Raw genomic sequence first — 21,192 nt, forward strand, 5'->3', positions numbered from 1 at the left:
CCACCAAGAGTGTCTTTCCGCTGTCCAACTAACCTTCGTAACCTCTTAGTTCATCCCTATGAAATCCCCAAACAACCTTCCCTACCCTCTGGCTCCTACCCTTTTAACCGCCCCCGGTGCAAAACCTGTCCCATGCACCCTCCCACCACCACCTACTCCAGTCCTGTAACCCGGAAGGTGTACACGATCAAAGGCAGAGCCACGTGTGAAAGCACCCACGTGATTTACCAACTGACCTGCCTACACTGTGAAGCCTTCTATGTGGGAATGACCAGCAACAAACAGTCCATTCACATGAATGGACACAGGCAGACAGTGTTTGTTGGTAATGAGGATCACCCTGTGGCTAAACATGCCTCGGTGCACGGCCAGCACATCTTGGCACAGTGTTACACCATCCGGGTTATCTGGATACTTCCCACTAACACCAACCTGACAGAACTCCGGAGATGGGAACTTGCCCTTCAGCATATCCTCTCTTCTTGTTATCCGCCAGGCCTCAATCTCCGCTAATTTCTAATTTCAATTTGCCGCCGCTCATACCTCACCTGTCTTTCAACATCTTTGCCTCTGCACTTCCGCCTCGACTGACATCTCTGCCCAAACTCTTTGCCTCTACAAATGTCTGCTTGTGTCTGTGTATGTGCGGATGGATATGTGTGTGTGTGTGTGTGCGCGAGTGTATACCTGTCCTTTTTCCCCCTAAGGTAAGTCTTTCCGCTCCCGGGATTGGAATAACTCCTTACCCTCTCCCGTAAAACCCACATCCTTTCGTCTTTCCCTCTCCTTCCCTCTTTCCTGACGAAGCAACCATTTGTTGCGAAAGCTTGAATTGTGTGTGTATGTTTGTGTTTGTTTGTGTGTCTATCAACCTGCCAGCGCTTTTGTTTGGTAAGTCTCATCACCTTTGTATCTAGATATATTTTTCCCACGTGGAATGTTTCCCTCTATTATATTCATATCTGTATATAGTACCTTACATATGAAGATGATACACTGCTTCTAGTAAAAGGTGATGACTGTGACATCAATATTACTGTCAACAGGTTTAATAATTTACATAAGAAAACTGTATTTACATGTGAAATGGTTACAAGTCTTAACCATTAGCACTTCTACATGAAATGAAATGTATTCACAATTCTAAATACGGACAACTGTCAGCTGTATAATGGATATCCCACTTTTCATGAGCAATTGCCTTACCATTAGGCTATCCATGTGAGGAGGATAGATGAACGAATTTGTTGGAGGACATCAAGATTAGTTGCCATCAAGCATCTCTTGGGGAGGGGGGGAGGGGGGGGGGGGACTGCTCAGTGATCAGGTGTCCATGAGAGCTACCGGCTTTTGAGATTTGAAGATCTGTCGTGGTTGACCAAAAGAGGTGAATGCCAAAGACGCATGGATTTGGCACGAATGACATGTTTACGGCTATCCACCTCCAACACTGTTTATGAGTATGTATGCTCTGTGAGCTTCCATAATTGAATTTAGATGCACTGAAGCAGTTTATCAACAGTTTGCTATCTATAATGTCTATCAGTAAACTAATATAATATCATTTACCCTTATATTACTCGTGATGTAAGGGCACCTTATCACGTACAAGCATCTGAACTGCTCAGCAACTAGCTGTCACTCACTCACATTCACTTTAGATGAATTTTGTTCCATTATTTATTAAACTTGAAATAACATACTTTAAATCAAGATCTGTTTGTACCTTATGTTTCTTTTAGTGCTGGTAGTGATGCATAATTATAGAAATTACAATAACTTAGAGAGTGACTAGTTAACATAAGCATAACTTGGGGCACATAGTTGTGTTCCTACAACTGTTGTTTTCATGTAATCCTTTTTTTCACTACTGTCGTTAAATTTTATAGAAACCAATGAACGTGTACTGTTTCTAGACAAATTTATATACACTGTACATCTTTGATACAATATTTATAACAATTACATAAATATTATTAGTCACTTGCATGAAGTAAATCACATTACTACCACTTTGGCTGAAAAGATTTTTTTTTCTGTTTTAACATCACTGACTGTTGCAGTCACTTCTGTCGCATATCGACAATACATACATTTGCTACTCATGATAATACAAATAACTAGCTATTATATATAATGTGTTATTGTGACATAACATGTGCAGAGAGGCCTATCGCCACGTATGATGCACCCTGAGGCCAGATAACTGTAAACAGCGATGTTAGGGCAATTTGAGCTCTTGACGTGTATAGTCCAAGAATTGGCTGAAATGTGTTACCTTTATGTGCTGATATATAATATCCACTTACATGTGAAACTTCTACAATTGTACTTTGATGTTAACATGTACATGACTGTATGCTAACTGGTTCCTGTATTACCTCTAGCATGGAAGATGGTCATTCAGTAATAGAACTCTGTACCTTCTACAATAAATTCAAGTTGCCTGTGATTGCTGTACCCTCTTTCACTAACTGAATCGAAGCATACATACTTGTACAATGTCCTTAAAATTAATTCTTATCGGTTTCCTGCGAATGACCTCACTCGCCATTTTAAAGACTCAACATAGTCTGTTTTTGTGCATCTAGAGATACTACACCAATTATAAGTGTAACACAGTGTGAAAATAATAAATAGCGTGGAAACTTCAAAATTCTTGGGTATCCATATTGACGAGAATTTATACTGGAAAAAAACACATTCTGGAACTCTGTTCAAAAAAATATGATGCGAGAATAAAACGTAGTGCTCACACATGGTCATCTTGTAGGCATCTGTTTAAGGAGTTAGGCATTTTGATTACTGCCTCATAGCATATTTATTTCATCATCAAATTTTTGCAAATAATTAACTGCCATTCAAAAGGTACAACGATATGCATAATTACAATACCAGAGGAAAATATTAAATTAATTACTCCACATTAATGTTGACTTTAGCACACAAAAAGGGGTGTAAAAAGCTGCAACCAAAATGTTTGATCACTTATCCAATGATATAGCAGTCTGACGAGCAGCTAAAGAAAAAAAGACTGAAAAAGTTTCTTCTTGACAACTTCTTCTATTTCATAGAAGAATTTCTATTATTGAAATGTGTAGAATGTGGTGAGTAGGAATTACTAACTCAAAAAACTAAACAATTTGAAAACTCTCAGCATGTAGAAATATTTACAAACTAATTTTGATGTGAATATAAAATGACTTGTTCTACATCATTACGATTTATTGTGCAAATGATCCATGGAATATGAAACTAACTAAACAACTAACCGTGACTGCAGCAATACATTTGAGAATGAATTGGGACTCCCCGACAGTCTATAATGTGACCAACACACACACACACACACACACACACACACACACACACACACACACACTGCTTCACCCTCTCCCTTTCTTTCTCTCTCTCTCTCTGCAGCAATTATTTTCATGGCTTCAGGAATGTTATGCAGTGACAGCAGAAATAAAATGTGACTTGTTGTATATCAACGAAGCAACAAAGTTGTTTGGAGAAGAAAGATGGCACTCCCAAACCCACCCTGCAGTAAGCAGCAAGACTGTCCCTATGAGGGGGTAATCCTGATCAAAACTGTATGTGTCAATGGAATTCCCAATGTCTTAAAGTTAAAAGGGATATCAGAATAAGTGGTAGCCACAGGATAAAAACTATTCCACCAACCCCCCCCCCCCCTCTCTCTCTCTCTCACCCCCCCTCCCCCCCCCAAACATATACATTCTTTACAAAGACGTACTGCCATGGATCAACCTTAGTGCTGGAGCTTAAGCCACCCTCTGACAATGAAGATTTTAAACATCTTTGAAAATTTAAATTTTATCTCAAATGTGAAGCAATTTTAACACAGAGAAAATTTCTTATGGTCACAAAAACAAAAATGCAAATTGATAGAAACAAAAAATGTTCAAATGTTAAATCACTCAAGTGTAGGATCCATGAGAATAAGGAGCATTAAGAAAATGAATTTAGAGATCATTAACACTAGATTGGATGCACTGGGGTACAAAGTACATCATCTTCAGCATTGACTGTACAGATTATTTACAGTGTGCCCAAAAGTCCAAAAGTCAGAACTGCTCTAAATAGCGCACAAATGGCAAGAGGAAGGGACGAGGGGGATATTGATATAAGCAAAGGGGGTGTGGTAAAACTTTCTGGGTGACCTGTGAGAGCAGTCTGTCATCTTGGTATCCATCATGTAGGATTCAGTTCACAGTTCTTCAATGGGAGGAGGAGGAGAAGGAGGAGGGGGGTGGGGGCAGGGGGGGCGGGTCATGTGATACTGTTTTAGGTGTAGAATTTGACCAGAAACACAATGGTGAAGTCTATTTTGCTATAACTTTGACTGGTAAAAAGTCATGTGTCATTTGTTATAATATGTGTAATTTATCATCCAACATGCTCACACATTTTGCTTACATTCTTGCAGGTGTGCTGTTAACAATGTGCCACTGACTGAAGAATAGAGGATCTAAATCATCCTGCTAGCTGGTGTCCGGAGTTCCAAGGCAATTACCAGTGACTTCAACTAGCAACACAGGTAGCAGGGAACGGAGAGTGCCGTCAGGAAATTGATCAGAAAATTTCAAGAAATGGGATTGGTGGCAGATAAGCCCTTTACTGGCTATCCCCACACAGGAACTGACACGACTACAACCACGCCAGTGTTAGCAGCAGTGGCCATGAATACTGTCCAAGGTATCAGGTGACTGGCACAATGGTGTGGCACTCTTCGGAGAAGTATCCACTGAATCCTACAGAGACAGAAATGGCACCTATTTAAAATGCAACTCCAAAAACATCTGGTAGAAGATGACCCTAATCAGAGGGTGCAGCCACCAATCACAATATTGCTTACGACATACTCTTTAGTAAAGAGGCGAATTTTTACATCAATGGGCAAGTCAAAAACCACAACTTGCGATACTGGTCATTGGATAACTCGAGGTGGACGTCTCCCTGCAGGCCTCAGGATGTGGCAAAGCGACAGTATATTGCGGCACTTGGTGAATGCATCTCATTGGTCCTACCTTGCTGACAGAAATGCTTAATGCTGCGACCTATCTGCCAGATGAAGTGGTCATGTCTACGGTTCTCAATAAAGATGGGACATTTTCTTTGTGCTTTCAGCAGGATAGGGTGCCTGTGTACAGTAATAGCTTGACACGCAGCTACTGTCATGGTCCCATGGAGTGGACGCAATGTTCACTTTATTTGACCCCTAAGATTTCTACCTGTGGGGATACCTGAAGCCCATGGTGTATCCTGTGGAGGTGCAGAATCTGGAACAGTGGATTATCAAGGCCAGTTATGTCACACCTGCAGTGAAGCATCATGTCGATGAAAACTTTCTCCGAAGGATACAGAAATGTCTTCAGGTACACACAAAGTGTGCAGAACACATTCTGTGAAATGCACTTTGTTTTGTAATGTGTTGTGTGCCATTCATGTTATGATTCATGACGAATTACACATGCTACATAAAGTGATCCATCACATTTTATCACTTTTTACCTATCTCATCAAATTCTACCGTTCAAACATGTATCACACGAGCCCCTCCCACTGAAGAAACGTGAGCTGAATCCAATACGGCAGATAGCACAATGAAGGACAGCTCTCGCAGTTCACCAAAAAGTTTCCCACCACCCTCTTTGCTTGTCAATGGTCATACCATGTTGAATGCATCCTCTCTGCTTATATCCATATCCACCCCATCCCTGCCCCTTATTATTTTCACAATATTCAGCCCAGTCATAACTTTTGGGATACCCTGTATTTCACAATCGCAATTTTGGCCTTAAGACTATTATCATGTGATACTGCAAAAGATTTTGTTTCAACACATGTCAAACTTCAAAATACTTTGAAATGTGTACACGTCATCATCAGAATCAAGCCTTTTCACTTTAAGAATATACTATCACTGATTGACCACAAAACTCGGTACATTGTGAAATGATGTAAATTACATGAATTACTGCCAATGTTAACATACTTAATGAGATTCACAATAAACCGATCTTCCTCCATACTGTTTACATGTGAACTGAGGCAACTGATGAAAAATACATTCACATGTTTTTAATACCTTTTTACAAAGACAGTCACTGGAAGAAACTGACAAATTTTTTGGTAGAATTCTGTAAGTCAGTATAAATATGCATCAAAGTATTTTACATCATATTCAAAAGTCAAATATTTTGTTTTCAAAGGTTATATCACTGCACCCCAAAAAAATCCCTTGGAGACATAAGGAAAATTAATGTACAGTAATTAAAAACATCAAAATTTTGGAAGCAGGCCTGACAGAAATGGAAAAACCTAATCTTGCCACTCTATCTAGAACTTAGATGGTACACTAGTATTAAGCAAAGAAAGGAAAGTTGAATGATGTAAGGTATGTACAGAGAGGCTCTACCAGGGAAATGATCTTGAAGGCAATTTTACAGAAAGGCAAAAGAACACAGATGAAGATGAGACAGGAATATGATACTGTGAGAAGAATCTGACAAAGCACTGAATGACCTAAGTCCAACTAAGGCCCCTGGAGAAGATGATATTCCCTCAGATTTATTGAGATCCTTCAGAAATCCACCCACTACAAAACTATTCCACCAGGTGTGCAAGATATATGAGACAAATGAAAGAGTCAGAATTCAGGAAGAATGAATAATTTCGATTCCAAAGATAACAGGTACCAACAGGTGTGAATATTACGGAACTATCAGTTTAGTAAGTCATGGTTGCAAAATACTGACCTGAATTATGTATCAAAGAATGAAAAAAAAAAAAAGAGGTGCAAGATGACCAAGCTGACCTCAGTGAAAATCAGTTTGAGTTCTGGAGAAATGTGGGTACTCATGAGGCAATATTGACACACTTATCTTAGAAGCTACCTAAGTTTAAAAAAAGACAGACCTACATTTATAACTTTGTAGATTTAGAGAAAGCCTTTAAAACATTGTTGATTAGAATACAGCCTTTGAAATTCTGAAGGATATAGGGTCAAAACACAGGGAGCAAAAAGTTACATTCAGTTTGTACTGAAATCAATCTATATGAGATGAAGGATACAAAAGGAAAGCAGTAGATGAAAAAGGAATGATACAAGATTGTAGACTATCCACAATGTTGTCCAATCTGTAGACTTAGCAAGCTGTAAAGGAAACTAAGGAGAAATTTCAAACAGTAATTAAAGTTCATGGAGAAGGAATAAAAACTCTGAGATTTCCCAATGCCATTGTAATTCCACCAGACAGTAGAGGACTTGTCAGAGCAACTGAACGGAATGGAGAGTGCCTTGGAAAGAGATTATGATATATCAACAAAAATAATACAAAGGTAATGGTAAGTAGTTGAACTAAATCAGACAATTTTATGAGGATTATATTAGAAAATGAGACACTGAAAGTAGCTGATCAGTTTTGCTGTGTACCCCAGTAGACTGATAATGGACACAGTAGAGAGGTTATAAAACGTAGACTCACTGTAGCAAGGAAAGCATTTCTGGAAAAGAGGAATCTGTAAACATCAAATATAAATTTAAGTGTTTTCAAATCTTTTCTGAAAGTATTTGTCTAATATGTAGCCTTTTAAGGAAGTGAAACTTTAATGATAAGCAGTCCAAGCAAAAAGAGAGTAAACACTTCTGAAGTGTAGCTCTGTAGAAGAATGCTGCCGATAAGATGGGTAGACTGGATAACTAATGAGGAGGTACTTAATAAAACTGTGAAGAACATTTACGGCACAAACTGACTGAAAGAAGGGATCAGCTCTTACGACACATTTTGAGCCAACTGTCGCGATGCTATTGGAAGAAATTGGTGTGGTGCAACGAGTGGGAGGGAATCTAGTGGGAGGGAGAGGGGGGGGGGGGGGGGGGGGGGGGCAAGAGACGAATAAGGTAATCACATTCAAATGGATGTAGACTGCAGTAGTTATTTCGAAATGATGAGGCTCCCATCAGAGAGACTATTGTGGCGAGCTGTGTCAAACCAGTCTTAGGACTAAAGACCACAGAAACACTGTAATAGTTATGGTACCTCAACATCGCACTGACGCATTCCAAACAAAACTTCAACATCAAAAACTGAAATAGTTCAAATCTGAGCTACTGCTTAAGGGTTTTTTTCATTGCTGTGAACAGTTTTTGCTTTTAATGTCATTTGCATTCTACCCAAGATACCCCACTATCATAGTATTAAAACATGTATGTGAAAAGTGTGAACTGGTAAAATAAAGAAAGTGTTTAGATGTATAACACAGAAGCTATTCTGCATCATGTTCCTAGAAATAAGCAGAAATAAAATCCAAAGCAAAGTCTACATCCACCAGAGTATCTAAATACTGCTCACCCCGAAGACTTATCCTTGTCAGACGCCGTCTGTTCCTTGTCAGCTGGTGACGCTGTTGGTGTGGGTCGACCGTCCTTGACATCTAATGTCGTAGATGTCGTGGTAGAAACTGCTAAAGGCGTGGTTGCGGACGGAGCAGGTGACGAGGATGGTGCAGGTGCCACAGGAGGTGGTGAAGGAGGAGGCGGCGCCATCTCCTGCTTCTGTTGTTGCTGCTCTCGTTGGAGACGAGTTGTCACACCACCGGGAACATCGGCAAGGGACTGAGCACCACTACCACTCCCGGAACCACTGGCACCACTTACTTTCCCGTGAGGATTGTTTCGAGAAGCGCGTGTCCGTTGTCGCGATTTGCGCAGGAGCTGTTTGTAGTTTTCTGTCTTCTTACTCAAGTAATAATACTGGACGCAATCACAGACACTCTTGCGCTCCAGGTAAGAGGCGATGAGGCCGAAGTTCTTCGGATGCTGCAAATACTTCTCTTTAAATAACTCGCGTTCCGACTCGGTCCAAACATTCAGCAATTGTCGTTCCTTATATTCTGCCGTAAAATCTTCGATACGACCATTGTCATTAGAGAACGTCACACGCCTTTGCCTCGCATCCAAGAGTATCGGGGGGATTACAGCATAGGATCGCATCTTCTTGTCTTCCATCTGTGGTGAAGAAAAGTTGTTTATTAATCTATTTTTTACATAAGTGACTGAATACAGTAGTAGCAGCACTAGTGGCATTCACTTCAACATCACTTCCTTACACCACAATGACACGAAGTTAATGTGAGAGTGTAAATTATTAAACAGACTAAAATACTCATTGTACAAATGACAACTAACCAAATGAAATTATCTTATGCACTGCCATCATATAAGCACTGTGAATAAAACTTTATGGTGTTGCAAATCACACTGCAAATTTAATTTTATTCTTTTAAGTCAAACTTTTTTGAACTGCAGAACTACTGTGCTCGTGAGTCCAAACTAACATCCACTAAAAATAGACAAGAGAATTGAAATGGTATCAAGAGGAAAGTTTATACTGGATCTCCAGCTTCCAAAATTTCAAATGTTCACTTCATCTACGTGAAAAAGAAGACAGCCACTCTCTAAGACAAAGCAAAACTTTTAGGGTGAACTAGAGCTAGGCTTAGCAGTCTGGACAGCCAGACTTAGGGATGGATAATTTGGGTATACAGCAAGCCAGGGGCCTGTCCAAGGACAATCATCCCGCATCTGCTGAGGCTAAAGCACAGCGTTTAGGGCCAGAACTAGAAAACACGGGTAGAGGAGGAAGAAGGGGGGGGGGGGGGGGGGGACAGAAGGGGGAGTTACACTCATATTTTTATCAGCACAACAATACCCATTCAACCAAAATTACTTATTCCCAACAACATCATCATCGCACCGTCCTGTTCCTCGCAATGTTCAAAACAATACCTGAATTGTGGCAGGAATATCACAATACCAAGGTCCAAACACATTAGTATGATCACTGCCTATGTTCAATGTCAATGTGCAGTAACCTCTCGTCACAGATGGCAGGTTGCAGCATTAGCGGTGGAAGGTACATAACCCCTGTCAGGGAATGCAGAAAACAATGCAGTCATTGTCATAACATGGAAACAAAGTGATTTATTTGACATCCAACGAGGCACAACCACTGGCTTTCAGAGGCCAAGGGTGGAAGCATTTCTGAAATGGCTAAGTTTGTAAACTGCAGAAAACAGTGCAGTCATTGTCGTAACATGGAAACAAAGTGATTTATTTGACATCCAAAGAGGCACAACCACTGGCTTTCAGAGGCCAAGGGTGGAAGCATTTCTGAAATGGCTAAGTTTGTAAACTGCAGAAAACAGTGCAGTCATTGTCGTAACATGGAAACAAAGTGATTTATTTGACATCCAAAGAGGCACAACCACTGGCTTTCAGAGGCCAAGGGTGGAAACATTTCTGAAATGGCTAAGTTTGTAAAATGCTTGCGTGCCACTATGGTTGAAGTATACAATTCATGGCAAAAGGGAACTATCCAAAACTGGTGCCGAGGAATCTATAGTCTACTAAGGGCCGTAGATGACATAGGTGAATGATGGCTGTGGAGAGGTGTACAAGCGAACTGACATGCAATTGTTGAGTAATTGACCACCCAGATGAACCAATGGGCTACCAACAGTGCCTCCTCAACAACCGTACAGCGAACTTTGCTGCCTATGTGCCACTGCAGCAGGTGCCAGGTTCATGCACCCATTCTGATTGCTGTTCACCAGTGACAAAGGCTAGAATTTGCATGCCAATACCACAACTGGAATCCACTGAGTGGTGAAAGGTGACCTCCTTAGATGAATCACATTTTATGATCCACCGAACATACGGCCTTTGGCGTGCATGACCCTGCAACAATTGTCAGGAAGGACCAGGCAGGAGGATGGAGCGTCATGATCTTTATAATGTTTTCATGGCATTCCCTGAGTGATTTCATCATTCTCTGCTGGAAGGCATAATGGATCAACAAAAGTACACCTGTGTCCTTGGGGAACATGTCCGCCTCTATGTGAAATTTGTTATTCCTCAGCACAATGGCATCTAGCAGTACGACAATGCAATGTATGTGCGTGGTTCGAAAAGCACCAGAGAGAGTTTACCATATTCCGCTGGCCACCATGCTTATTGAATAAATCCAACTGAGAATCTGTTGGAGCACGATGATCGGGCTATTGGTGCCATGAAACCTCAACAGGCAAACCTAGTGCAGTTGGGATTGGCAATGGAGTTGGCACTGCTCCACATCCCTATCAGTACCTTCCAGAGCCTCATTGACTCTCTTCCACACATCTCACAATGGTCCATGCAACAAAATATGGTTATTAAGGTCTTTGTCAGGTGGTCACATTAGTGTAACTGGATAGTGTAAAACAAAACTATCTTTGGCAGCAAAATCTATTATTGTGATAAAGCTAAAGAGATTCAAAAGAAAATGATCAGCTATGTCTCAGGATAGAAAATCATCAATTTTCAATGAATTTATTACAAAAATGCTAACGAAATGAAAAGGTATATAAGTTGCAAAAACAGGGTGAGAAATGTTTAAACTTACAGAAACAATAAAGATGAGATTCATATCAGAGCCACTGACAATTTCGAACTGAATAGTTACCAACTATCATCATTAGTCAGTTGCTTACTAAATCACAACAAAAAATTAGAGACTCAGTATATTTAACTGGGATTGCCTTGAGTACAAATGGTAATTCAGAACTGTGCATTATTCAGACAGAAAATAGAGATAAGAAAAGCACAATGTATTCAGGTTGAGACACATATTTTTATCAGAAGATATCAAAATGTTGGGAAAAAAATAGAGAAAACATAACAATATCAGCCTGGGGCAAGTATTCACAAACAATATCCAAGAGCCAAGTGAATTGATTAATGTTGCTGTGGATTACCATACAGGCAACTTTAGAAAAGACAGTAATCCACCATCAGGAACAACCATTGAACTCTAAGTAGGTAATTCAACTGCTTCTTCACAGAGCAGCACCAATGACATTCCGTATTTGAATTATCCTGTGAACTTGGTGGGAAAATACAACCTATCAATGTCACTACACTTTCTTTCTTATTACCTGAAAACTTAATCCTCGAGTGGGCATGCCAGTTTTTATAACACAAGCGGGTGCGGGCCTACACTGCACACATACAAAGAACAACTGTCCTTACATTACCAAGGTAAACATGTATGGGCAAAATCACAAACAATGAAATAAATTTCCATTATATGAGCTATTTCACTGTTTAACGAAACAATAATACAAAAAACAATTTTCATTTTATCACTCTGATACCATGTAGAAGTGTTAACCTACAGTAATGACACTCGAAGCATTAAATAGCACAGCTGCATCAGATAACAGACAAGTGCTTACTCGATTCTTTGGAAGACAATTGCCTCATTGTGAGATTGTGCTGCTAGCTTGGAAAATAGATCATTTTCTTGCATGGATCGTTCGTTTTTTTATTGCCTAGCTCACTATTTATTTTATTTTACTGCTGCTCACTTGGACATATGACAGCACAACTTAAAAGTGTATTGGCTGAAACAATAATGAAGGAACAGGTACAGGCTCGCAGTTTTACAGCAACGATGGTACGGTACAAGACAATGTTATTTGTAGTTGGTGCACTTTATACATAGGTGTGCAAGATTCCCATAAAAATCTCAATAGCAGCCACTTTATACAAACAAAAATATGGGGTGAATTCAACTTTCCAGGTATAGACTGGGAGATTCATGCTATCAAAACCGGTACCAGAGACAAGGATTTCTGTGACATTATTTGTCCAAAAATTAGTTCAAGCAGGTAACTTGAGAATCAACTCGCGTATGTAACAGACCTCCTAGTAACAAACCTGAACTTCTGAAATCAGTTAACATAAAGGACAGAATCAGTTTTCATAAGGCTGTGTTAACAACTATGACTATGGGTTATCAAAAAAGCAGTGTTAAGAACGGTATGAAAATATTTTTGCTCAGCTAAAGTGACAGGAAAAAATTGCAAAGTATCTGACCAGCCAACATCAAACATTCAGTGCTGGGGACAAAGACGTGGAGCACAAAAGTAAAACATTCAAAAGCATCGTTCAATAAACCTTAGACAGGTATGTTCTGAGTAATACGTTAAGCGACGGTAAAGGTCCACTGTGAGCTGATAGCCTTGTTAGAAAACTGCTACATAAACAAAGAGAGCTTCATTATAGATTCAAGAGAAGTCAAAACCTAGCTGACAAATAAAATGTAAACAAAGTGAAAATAAGGATAATGACAGCAATGAGACGAACATTCGATAACTTTGAAGCTAAAATTTTGTCATTTGTCTGACAAAAAGCTCTAAGAGGTTTTGGTCTTACTTAAAATTAGTAAACGGTTTGAAATCATCTATTCAGTCACTCAGTGATCATACTGGAACCAAAACGGAAGATAACAGAGAAGAGGCCAAAATACCAAATTTGGTCTTCCAAAATTGTTACACCGTGGAAGACTATAATACAATCCCTCCTTTGAAACACTGTATGAACATGGAAATTACAGATGTTGAGTTAAAAGATCGCAGAATAGAAAATCAACTACAATCACTCAGTAGTGGAAATCCATCACAATAATATAAGATACCTGTAAGAATCTACAAAGATTATGGAAATTTCTAGCGGCAGTTTATTGTTGTTTGCTGGAGCAATGAAGGGTACCTAAAAACTGGAAAAAAGTGCAGGTCATTCCCTTTTCAAGAACGGTTGTAGGACAGATGCACATAATTATAGACCTACATCATTGATATCAACCTGTCGTAGAATTATGGAACATGTTTACACTTAATTATGGCGTTTTTGGGAGCAGATGCCTCTTCTATAAAATTCAACATAGAGTTCGAGAACAGAGATCTTGCAAAACTCAGCTCACTCTGTTCATCCATGAGATCCACAGCACTGTAGACAACAGCACTCGGGTTGATTCCATGTTCCTCAGCTTCGGGTATGCATCTAACACCGTCCTCTACTGCCATTTAGTGAAAAAAAAAAGTACGAGCTTACCATGTATCGGAACAGATTTGCAACTAGAATCAAGACTCCCTTGCAGATACAACTCAACACATCACTCATAATGGAACATCTCCGGTTAAAGTTCAGTCATGACATGAATATGAGGCAGAGAAAATGGGTGTGGCAGAGCCTACGGATAGTTTTATTTCATTGAAATTCTGCATCTATGAAAAGATGTCATAGAACATGTCATCACAAAGGCCCAGATTTCCATGTGAATGCATGTTTGCACGTTTCGGCCATTTTGGGGTAAATGCATATTCTGAAGATTTTTTCCCATATAATTTACACATTTATAACACGTGTTATACTATTTTACAAGGTTCAGGGCACATATTACAAAAACCTGCATCACTGCAGCTGTTATTGATGTTTTTCATATTAACTGCATCAAAAATGCAGCACATTTGTGATTTCGTGAATTTTGTGGCAGCCTGTAATCTTCATAGAGCTCAGCTTGCTTGATGTCGGTAGAAGTACACATACTTCATGCCTTTTCACACTACTGCTAATCTTTACTATCTACTGCTATAAACTGATGCACTTATGCTGTGCGAAACGAAAATTATGTTGACATATTTAATATGAGGCCAGAAATTTTAAAAATGAAGCTACGGCAGATTCTTTGGGAGAAATGCTACTATTCAATAGAAGAATTCATAGACAATGAGATGATAATCTGAGCAAGGGGTAATAAATTAAGTGTTAGATTTTATTGCATGTATATATAACAAAATTGTGTTACTGTCATTATTATTATTAAGCTGTTTGTTAGTATTGGCTGTTCTTTGTTTATGTTCAGGGGTCAAATGCTGAAAAAACTTTCAAGTAAATCAACACAGAACTAGTATGTGTCATACTGCAAAGGTAAAACCACAATCTGACATGTCTCCTGTACTTGAATCAAATGATTTAGATTATGAACATTCCGAGACAAATAAATCACAATTCACAGCACTGCACGAGATACTTCCTTCTGCATTACTACTGTCTCCTGCTCCTCACTCTTTCACCACAGTCACCTCTGAGGTGAGCTCAATACCAAATTTACAGACTGCATCTGCATACCAATCATTATTTTAAAAATTTAAGCAACTGTGGGCAGAATGTTGCTTCATAACACTCTGTCTAAAATATGGCAACAACACATCACTAAACCATTTCCTTCTGACATTTGTGTTACGAAATCGATTGACAATGAAACATTTCCATTGTTGTTAACAAAAGAAAGTGGCTGAATTCTGTACCACCCAGGATTTAATGAACATGAGTATCTATTACATTTGCACCGAATTATAAAGTTTAGTTATGGCTCCTGCTAGGACAGCAAGAACTGACCTTGTGCCAAAATGAAACACAGAAAACATGTTTCGAAAAACAGAAACTTGTCATTTATTGAGACTATTGCAGTTAAGGACTACGAGGCTGTACTGTATTTTTTAGTAAAATACTTTTCCTAACCACTGTACACCATGTCAAATCACTCAATTTAAACCTTACTAAGCCTAGAAAATGTAAGCATAAAAAAGTAATGTTGATATATGCTATATTTTATTCAGGGTTCAAACAATGAAAAAACTTTCAAGTAAGTCAATACAGAAATTGTAGGTGTCATACTGCAAAGATAAAACTACAGAAAGACACAAAAAACTATGCAATCATTTACTAAAATAATACCAACAAATTGGATGCAAACTCAACTTTTCATGGCTTTATGTGATGTTTTGGCAAGTGCCGAATATACCATCTGAAAAACTGGCAGATCTGCACTCCAGGCTCGGATCTGGGTAGGGAGGGAGGGAGGGAGAAGGGGAGGGGAAACAAAAACCAGGGCATCTGCCCTGGGCAGCACTTTGAGGGGAGCGGGGGGGGGGGGGCCAAATTCATATTCTTGAAGAAAAAACCTTGTTTCACAAATCGCCTAGCATCCAGTGCATGTTGGCCTATTGATTATTCATTTGATTTTGAAACACATCGCTGTTGGGTTTTGAACAAATTCTAATTTGATTTCTGAACGAATTATAAGTTGATTTTTGAATGCATGCATATTGTACGTGATGTCTCTGCTAGGGGTATCCCCATCAAACGTAGAAATAAAAAACTTTCCCGCACACAAAAGGGAACAGGGCTATAAGTGCAGAGCTGAATAAGCCCAAACAGGTGAATGCCAATCGCTGTTTGTTTATGTGGTTGATCAGACATGCAAATAATAAGCATTGTTATCATCAGTAGCAAAATCCATAGATTCAGACTACCTGAGTGGAAATCTAACAGGAATAACAGATAAGACATATTACATTTTATCTTCTCTGTGTATTCATGAAAATGAAATTCTAACAAAAATGTTCTTGTCTTTCTATCTCCGTTATCTAGCAGTATCTGTAAGTATTCTCACTTGCTTCATTTGCTTAATTCAATTCCACATTCATTAAAAGAGTACAGTATCTGAACAAGAGCTGCTTTATTACATGGCTTTCAAGTCATTTTGTTACTTCAGAGTTCTGTGTGGCATTTCTATTCTAGTTAGTGATTAGCATAAAGCACTGGAAACTGACTCTCCCTCCATCAGATCTCGACTTTCGGACGGAAGTCCGTGTGCTCCTTCCCCTCTACCCGCAAACCACGGGAGCCATGTTTACTAAAACAATTACGGACATCACATTTTAAAACATAGCAATAATTTATATTTTTATTATTTTTTAAGAATTTTGTGGCCAATAAATTTAAATAAAGAGTTCTATTGTTCTTAAGCAATGTTGTCCCAGTACATGATGAAGGCCAGGAGAGGAAGTAAAATATCTTATCCTAACCTAAGGAATATTACATGTTTAGCCCATGCACTACACTGGGGCTGGAACAGTACATGTAAAATACAACACTCCTGATATCCTGTACAAAAAAGATAGATGGCCACATAATAATTCTGACAACTTTAATTCAATCATATGCTGACTTCTTTCCTATTAAAGGTATTCCTGAAAGCACCTGTCTATGTATCAGCACTTGGAGATATACTGCAAACCTTTGCAGTCATCCTAAGGAGAAGTAGGTATTGCAGAAAAATATTAGTTTAATACAATTATCAGATCAAATCTTGATTTTCTGTTTATAAAGTTGACAAATAATTTTGTGGCAAAAAATGCAAAAGACTTTCCACTGATCTGACTTTTTCTGGAATTTGTTCACTTAAGTATACACTTTTCACTTCTTGTGGGTTAGGAAGTTCATTTTCCCCATACAAAAGTGTTCCATCAAATCAACACATGAATTTAAGAAAATTTGGAGGAAATGGTTGTTGTGCACTGTTTTAGAAGAAAACAGAAATAAACAGAACTGAATTTTGATACCATATATTTTTATTGGTTTGCTGCCCGATTGTGTATGAATGCGAGCCTGTTTTAAAATTTGAGAGTACATGAAAATCTGGGCTCTAGTCATCGCATATCAGTATTACAATTTTTGTAAGTTGGAAACATCAAACTGTTGAGAAACAAAATGCCTTCATGAAAATAGTAACACAGGTGCAGACGGTGATGATAACATCATCATCACAATGTTACTATCACCACAACCACCACCACCACCACCACCACCACCACCATCACATTTGAACAACAAGACAAGCGAACAGAACACAAAATTTTATGTCAAAGATCACTAAGAGGTAAACAGAATACCCCTGTGCCAAAGATGTTTATAGCAAACTATGTCAGCTAATCCCAAGCTAAAATGTTACTGTTCAGCAAGCAGACTGTAAGGTGTATATGCATTAGATGCTTTATAAACAATTAGAAAGATCTGGCACAACAACTAGAAGCCATTAAAAATGAAATATTCACTGAGAGAATTATAGACATCATTAGGTATAGGATGATTCTTTGTTATTTCTATAGGTACTCAACACAATGGGACCAGAGATATTGTCCATAAAAACCTATGTCTTCTTTTTGAGTAAGAAAACCTAAGCAGTCTAGTTCACATAAGCAGCAAAAGACAGGCAAAAGGATTATCATGCATTGCCGTTGTGAAACATGATCCTGTCTGAACAAACTTCACGGACAACTTAGGAAAAATAAGGAAAGAGGTGAACTAAGGACTGGAAAACTGCTCATGAAAGAAGAATGTTAGAGCTCCAGGACAAATTGTTGAAATGGTGTTTTACATATCTGGTCGAAATGGCAAGAGCAGATGAAATCACTCACTGCGTAGTTGAGGGATTGAGCAGTCGACAGGGACATAAACAAGATTTCAATAGTTACAAAATCTCCAGAAAAGTCTTGAAATAAGTCGTTTTCCTGTGTAAGAATGTGCAAACCTTAGCAATTTCAGGTCTTGTACATGTGCCTGTCAATCACTCGAAACCTCAGCTACTCTGTGAGAGGTTACCTACTACTAGTACCAATACGAGTAGTAGTAGTAGTAGTAGTATTAGTAGTAGTAGTAGCAGTAGTAGTAAAGAAACAGCTATTCAGGAATTCAAATCACACAGCATGGGCACATGATATACACAAATGAGTGAACAAAAGCTTCCATACTTTAAAAGAACCAATAATACATGGAATCAAAATTCCTGAACATGTGGATGTAAAGCAGCACATGCCTTAAAACAAGTAAGGGGAAATCACTTGGACACATTTTTACATTGTATTCAGCAGCAGGCCGGTGTGGCCAAGCGGTTCCAGGCACTTCAGTCTGGAACCGCGCAACCGCTACAGTCACAGGTTCGAATCCTGCCTCGGGCATGGATGTGTGTAACGTCTTTAAGTTAGTTAGGTTTAAGTAGTTCTAAGTTCTAGGGGACTGATGACCTCAGATTGTAAGTCCCATAGTGCTCAGAGCCATTTGAACCATTTTTTTGTATTCAGCAATGAAGAAGTCAAGTATACAAGACAAATATATATATACATATATCTCTCTCTACTTGTTTACTTGATTCCAACTCTCCATGACCCCATGAACTAAAGCATACCGATTTCTTCTGTCCTGACTGTCTCCAGAAGACTTTCTGGGTTGGAATCCATTACGTCTGTGATGCCATCAACCCATCTCATCCTTTGCCGCCCTCTTTTCTTTGTACCTTCCATCTACCCCAGCATTAAGATCTTTTCCATCAAATCATGTCTTCTCATGCTGTGCCCAAAGTAGATCAGTTTTTGTTTCATTATCAGACCTTCCAAGGAGCAATCTGGTTTCATTTACAGTAACACTGACCAATTTGTTCTCTTTGTGGTCCATGGGACTTGAGGAGTTTCCCCCTAATGCCATAATTCAAAACAGTCTATTCTACGTCATTCAGCCTTTCTTATGGTCCAGTTCTCACATCCATACATCACAACTCCAAAGACCACAGCCCTTACCATACAGATCTTTGTTGTTAATGTTACATATTTCTACTCCTTAAATCACTGCCAGTATCTGACACTGTCTTTCTACCAAGTAACTAGCATCTTTTGACTTCATGCCTGGAGTCACCATCAGCAGAAATATGAGAGGCGACATCACTGAACATAGAAACTACTGCCACTGCTCCTCCTATATGTCATGAAGCGATAAGTTTAGTTGCCATAATTTTCATTTCCTTGTCATTCAGCATCAAACAAGCTTTTAAAATTGCTTCTTTCACCTTCAGTACGAGGATCTTTAACACTTCACTTTTTGCCGTAAAGATTGTATCATCTAAACATCTGTGATGGTATTATTATGATGCAATCATAATACACTTTTCAGGTGTCTGTAGCCCACAACTGCATCATATGCCAATATGCGTAGAGCATGACACATTTTTGGTTGGACACAAGAATGAAATACAAAGATCTGAGAAGCCATGGCTTCCTCCATTATACGTAGCATAAAGCTTATTTGAAGAGATAGTTGATATCAGACCTGCATTATGAGAAATACTGTATAAACAGCTCTGTTACACATCTACACTAGACTTCCTCACACACACAAAAGTTGGGTTTGTAAAAAATCAGAGTACAAGATAAATATTTTTTTTGTTACTTGATAAAACAGATGTTTGCATCAATGTTTACATGGTTTCACAACCTCTCATATTTTAAGTTATGGAGGAGGTTTTCCACTGGCTTTCAATTTTCACTGTCCTTTCTTTACTTTTTGTTTACCTCAGAAATAGCATTTGAAATCAAACTATACTATTTCAAATGACCGCTAACAGATCAACTGCAGCACAGTTTATTTGCAAAAAAAAAGAAGAAGAAGAAAGAAAGAAAGAAAGAAAGGGGGGGAAAACTGAAGGATAGAAATGCCACTTCTCGTAGACTGCACCACCAAGGACTGCCAATTTGTATGCAATATAATTTGTACTAAAACATTTTGCACATTTGACACAAAAAGTATAGTGTAAAATTGACGATTAAATGAGATAGATAATGCCCAACTAAATATGTAAACACAGTTTGAAAACCTCGTGCCTCACCACAGTTTTATGAAATACATCAAGCAAAGTTTACAATTGAACTCACTTCTTGCTCTTGAAGGCCATCCATGATTTCCTCCAAGTCTGCTTCACTCTTGATCCTGGCACCAACTCTATTAAACCTTTCTCTATCTTCCCGCTGCTTCCTAAGCTCTGGAAACACTTTCTCAAAGAATTCACGATTCTTCGCTTCCCTAGCTTTCCTTTTTTGAGAGGCTTCCGCTTTTTCCACCTTACGCAACCATTCCTGCATCAATTTGGAGTATGTTGCCGTCAGAAACTTCTCACGATTTTCCCGCTCAGCGTGCTGTCTTCGAAAATGCTCTACCAAGCGTTTCTTCAACAACTGGTACCTGTCAAAAGAACTACAAATTAGATTCTGGTCTAAGACAGCAAGAAACAAATATTAAAATTTCAGCTGCTATAACTTTTAGTGGTATGTGGAAAACAATGCCAAATTTTTATTAGATGTACGCAGAGAGATCTATTCACAAAGCAGAAACAAACTGAAATGCATATAAAATCGTAAAATTTTAAGATTGGGATTGCTTCTTCTGGCGAGATGAAGACCTATACAGGTGAATGATCACTGCTATACTGTGACTAACTGCAAACCTGACAACTTAGCTCAATCCTATGCTGTTTCAATCCTTCCCCTCTCACAGAACCAGATCACCTGAAACGTGCTGGTGAGAACTATCCTCTGTTCTCCCAATCCCCTTGACTGAAGCTGCTCTATAGGCATCTCTCCTAATTTACCATACCAATGTTTTACATCCCAGCA

General features: G+C 38.9%; 1 protein-coding gene across 1 annotated transcript in view; it reads right to left on the reverse strand.

The window, feature by feature from the left end:
• Window positions 1-21,192, reverse strand: part of LOC126101091 (nuclear receptor corepressor 1) — a 266,318-nt gene that overhangs the window by 168,826 nt on the left and 76,300 nt on the right. The window contains exons 8-9 of the mRNA XM_049911770.1: window positions 20,455-20,761; window positions 8,379-9,034 (exon numbers count right to left, since the gene is read on the reverse strand). Of these exons, the coding sequence (XP_049767727.1) occupies window positions 8,379-9,034; window positions 20,455-20,761 (963 nt within the window). The remainder of the gene's footprint in view (window positions 1-8,378; window positions 9,035-20,454; window positions 20,762-21,192) is intronic.

This window comes from Schistocerca cancellata, chromosome 9, assembly GCF_023864275.1.
Source record: "Schistocerca cancellata isolate TAMUIC-IGC-003103 chromosome 9, iqSchCanc2.1, whole genome shotgun sequence".
Taxonomy (NCBI): domain Eukaryota; kingdom Metazoa; phylum Arthropoda; class Insecta; order Orthoptera; family Acrididae; genus Schistocerca; species Schistocerca cancellata.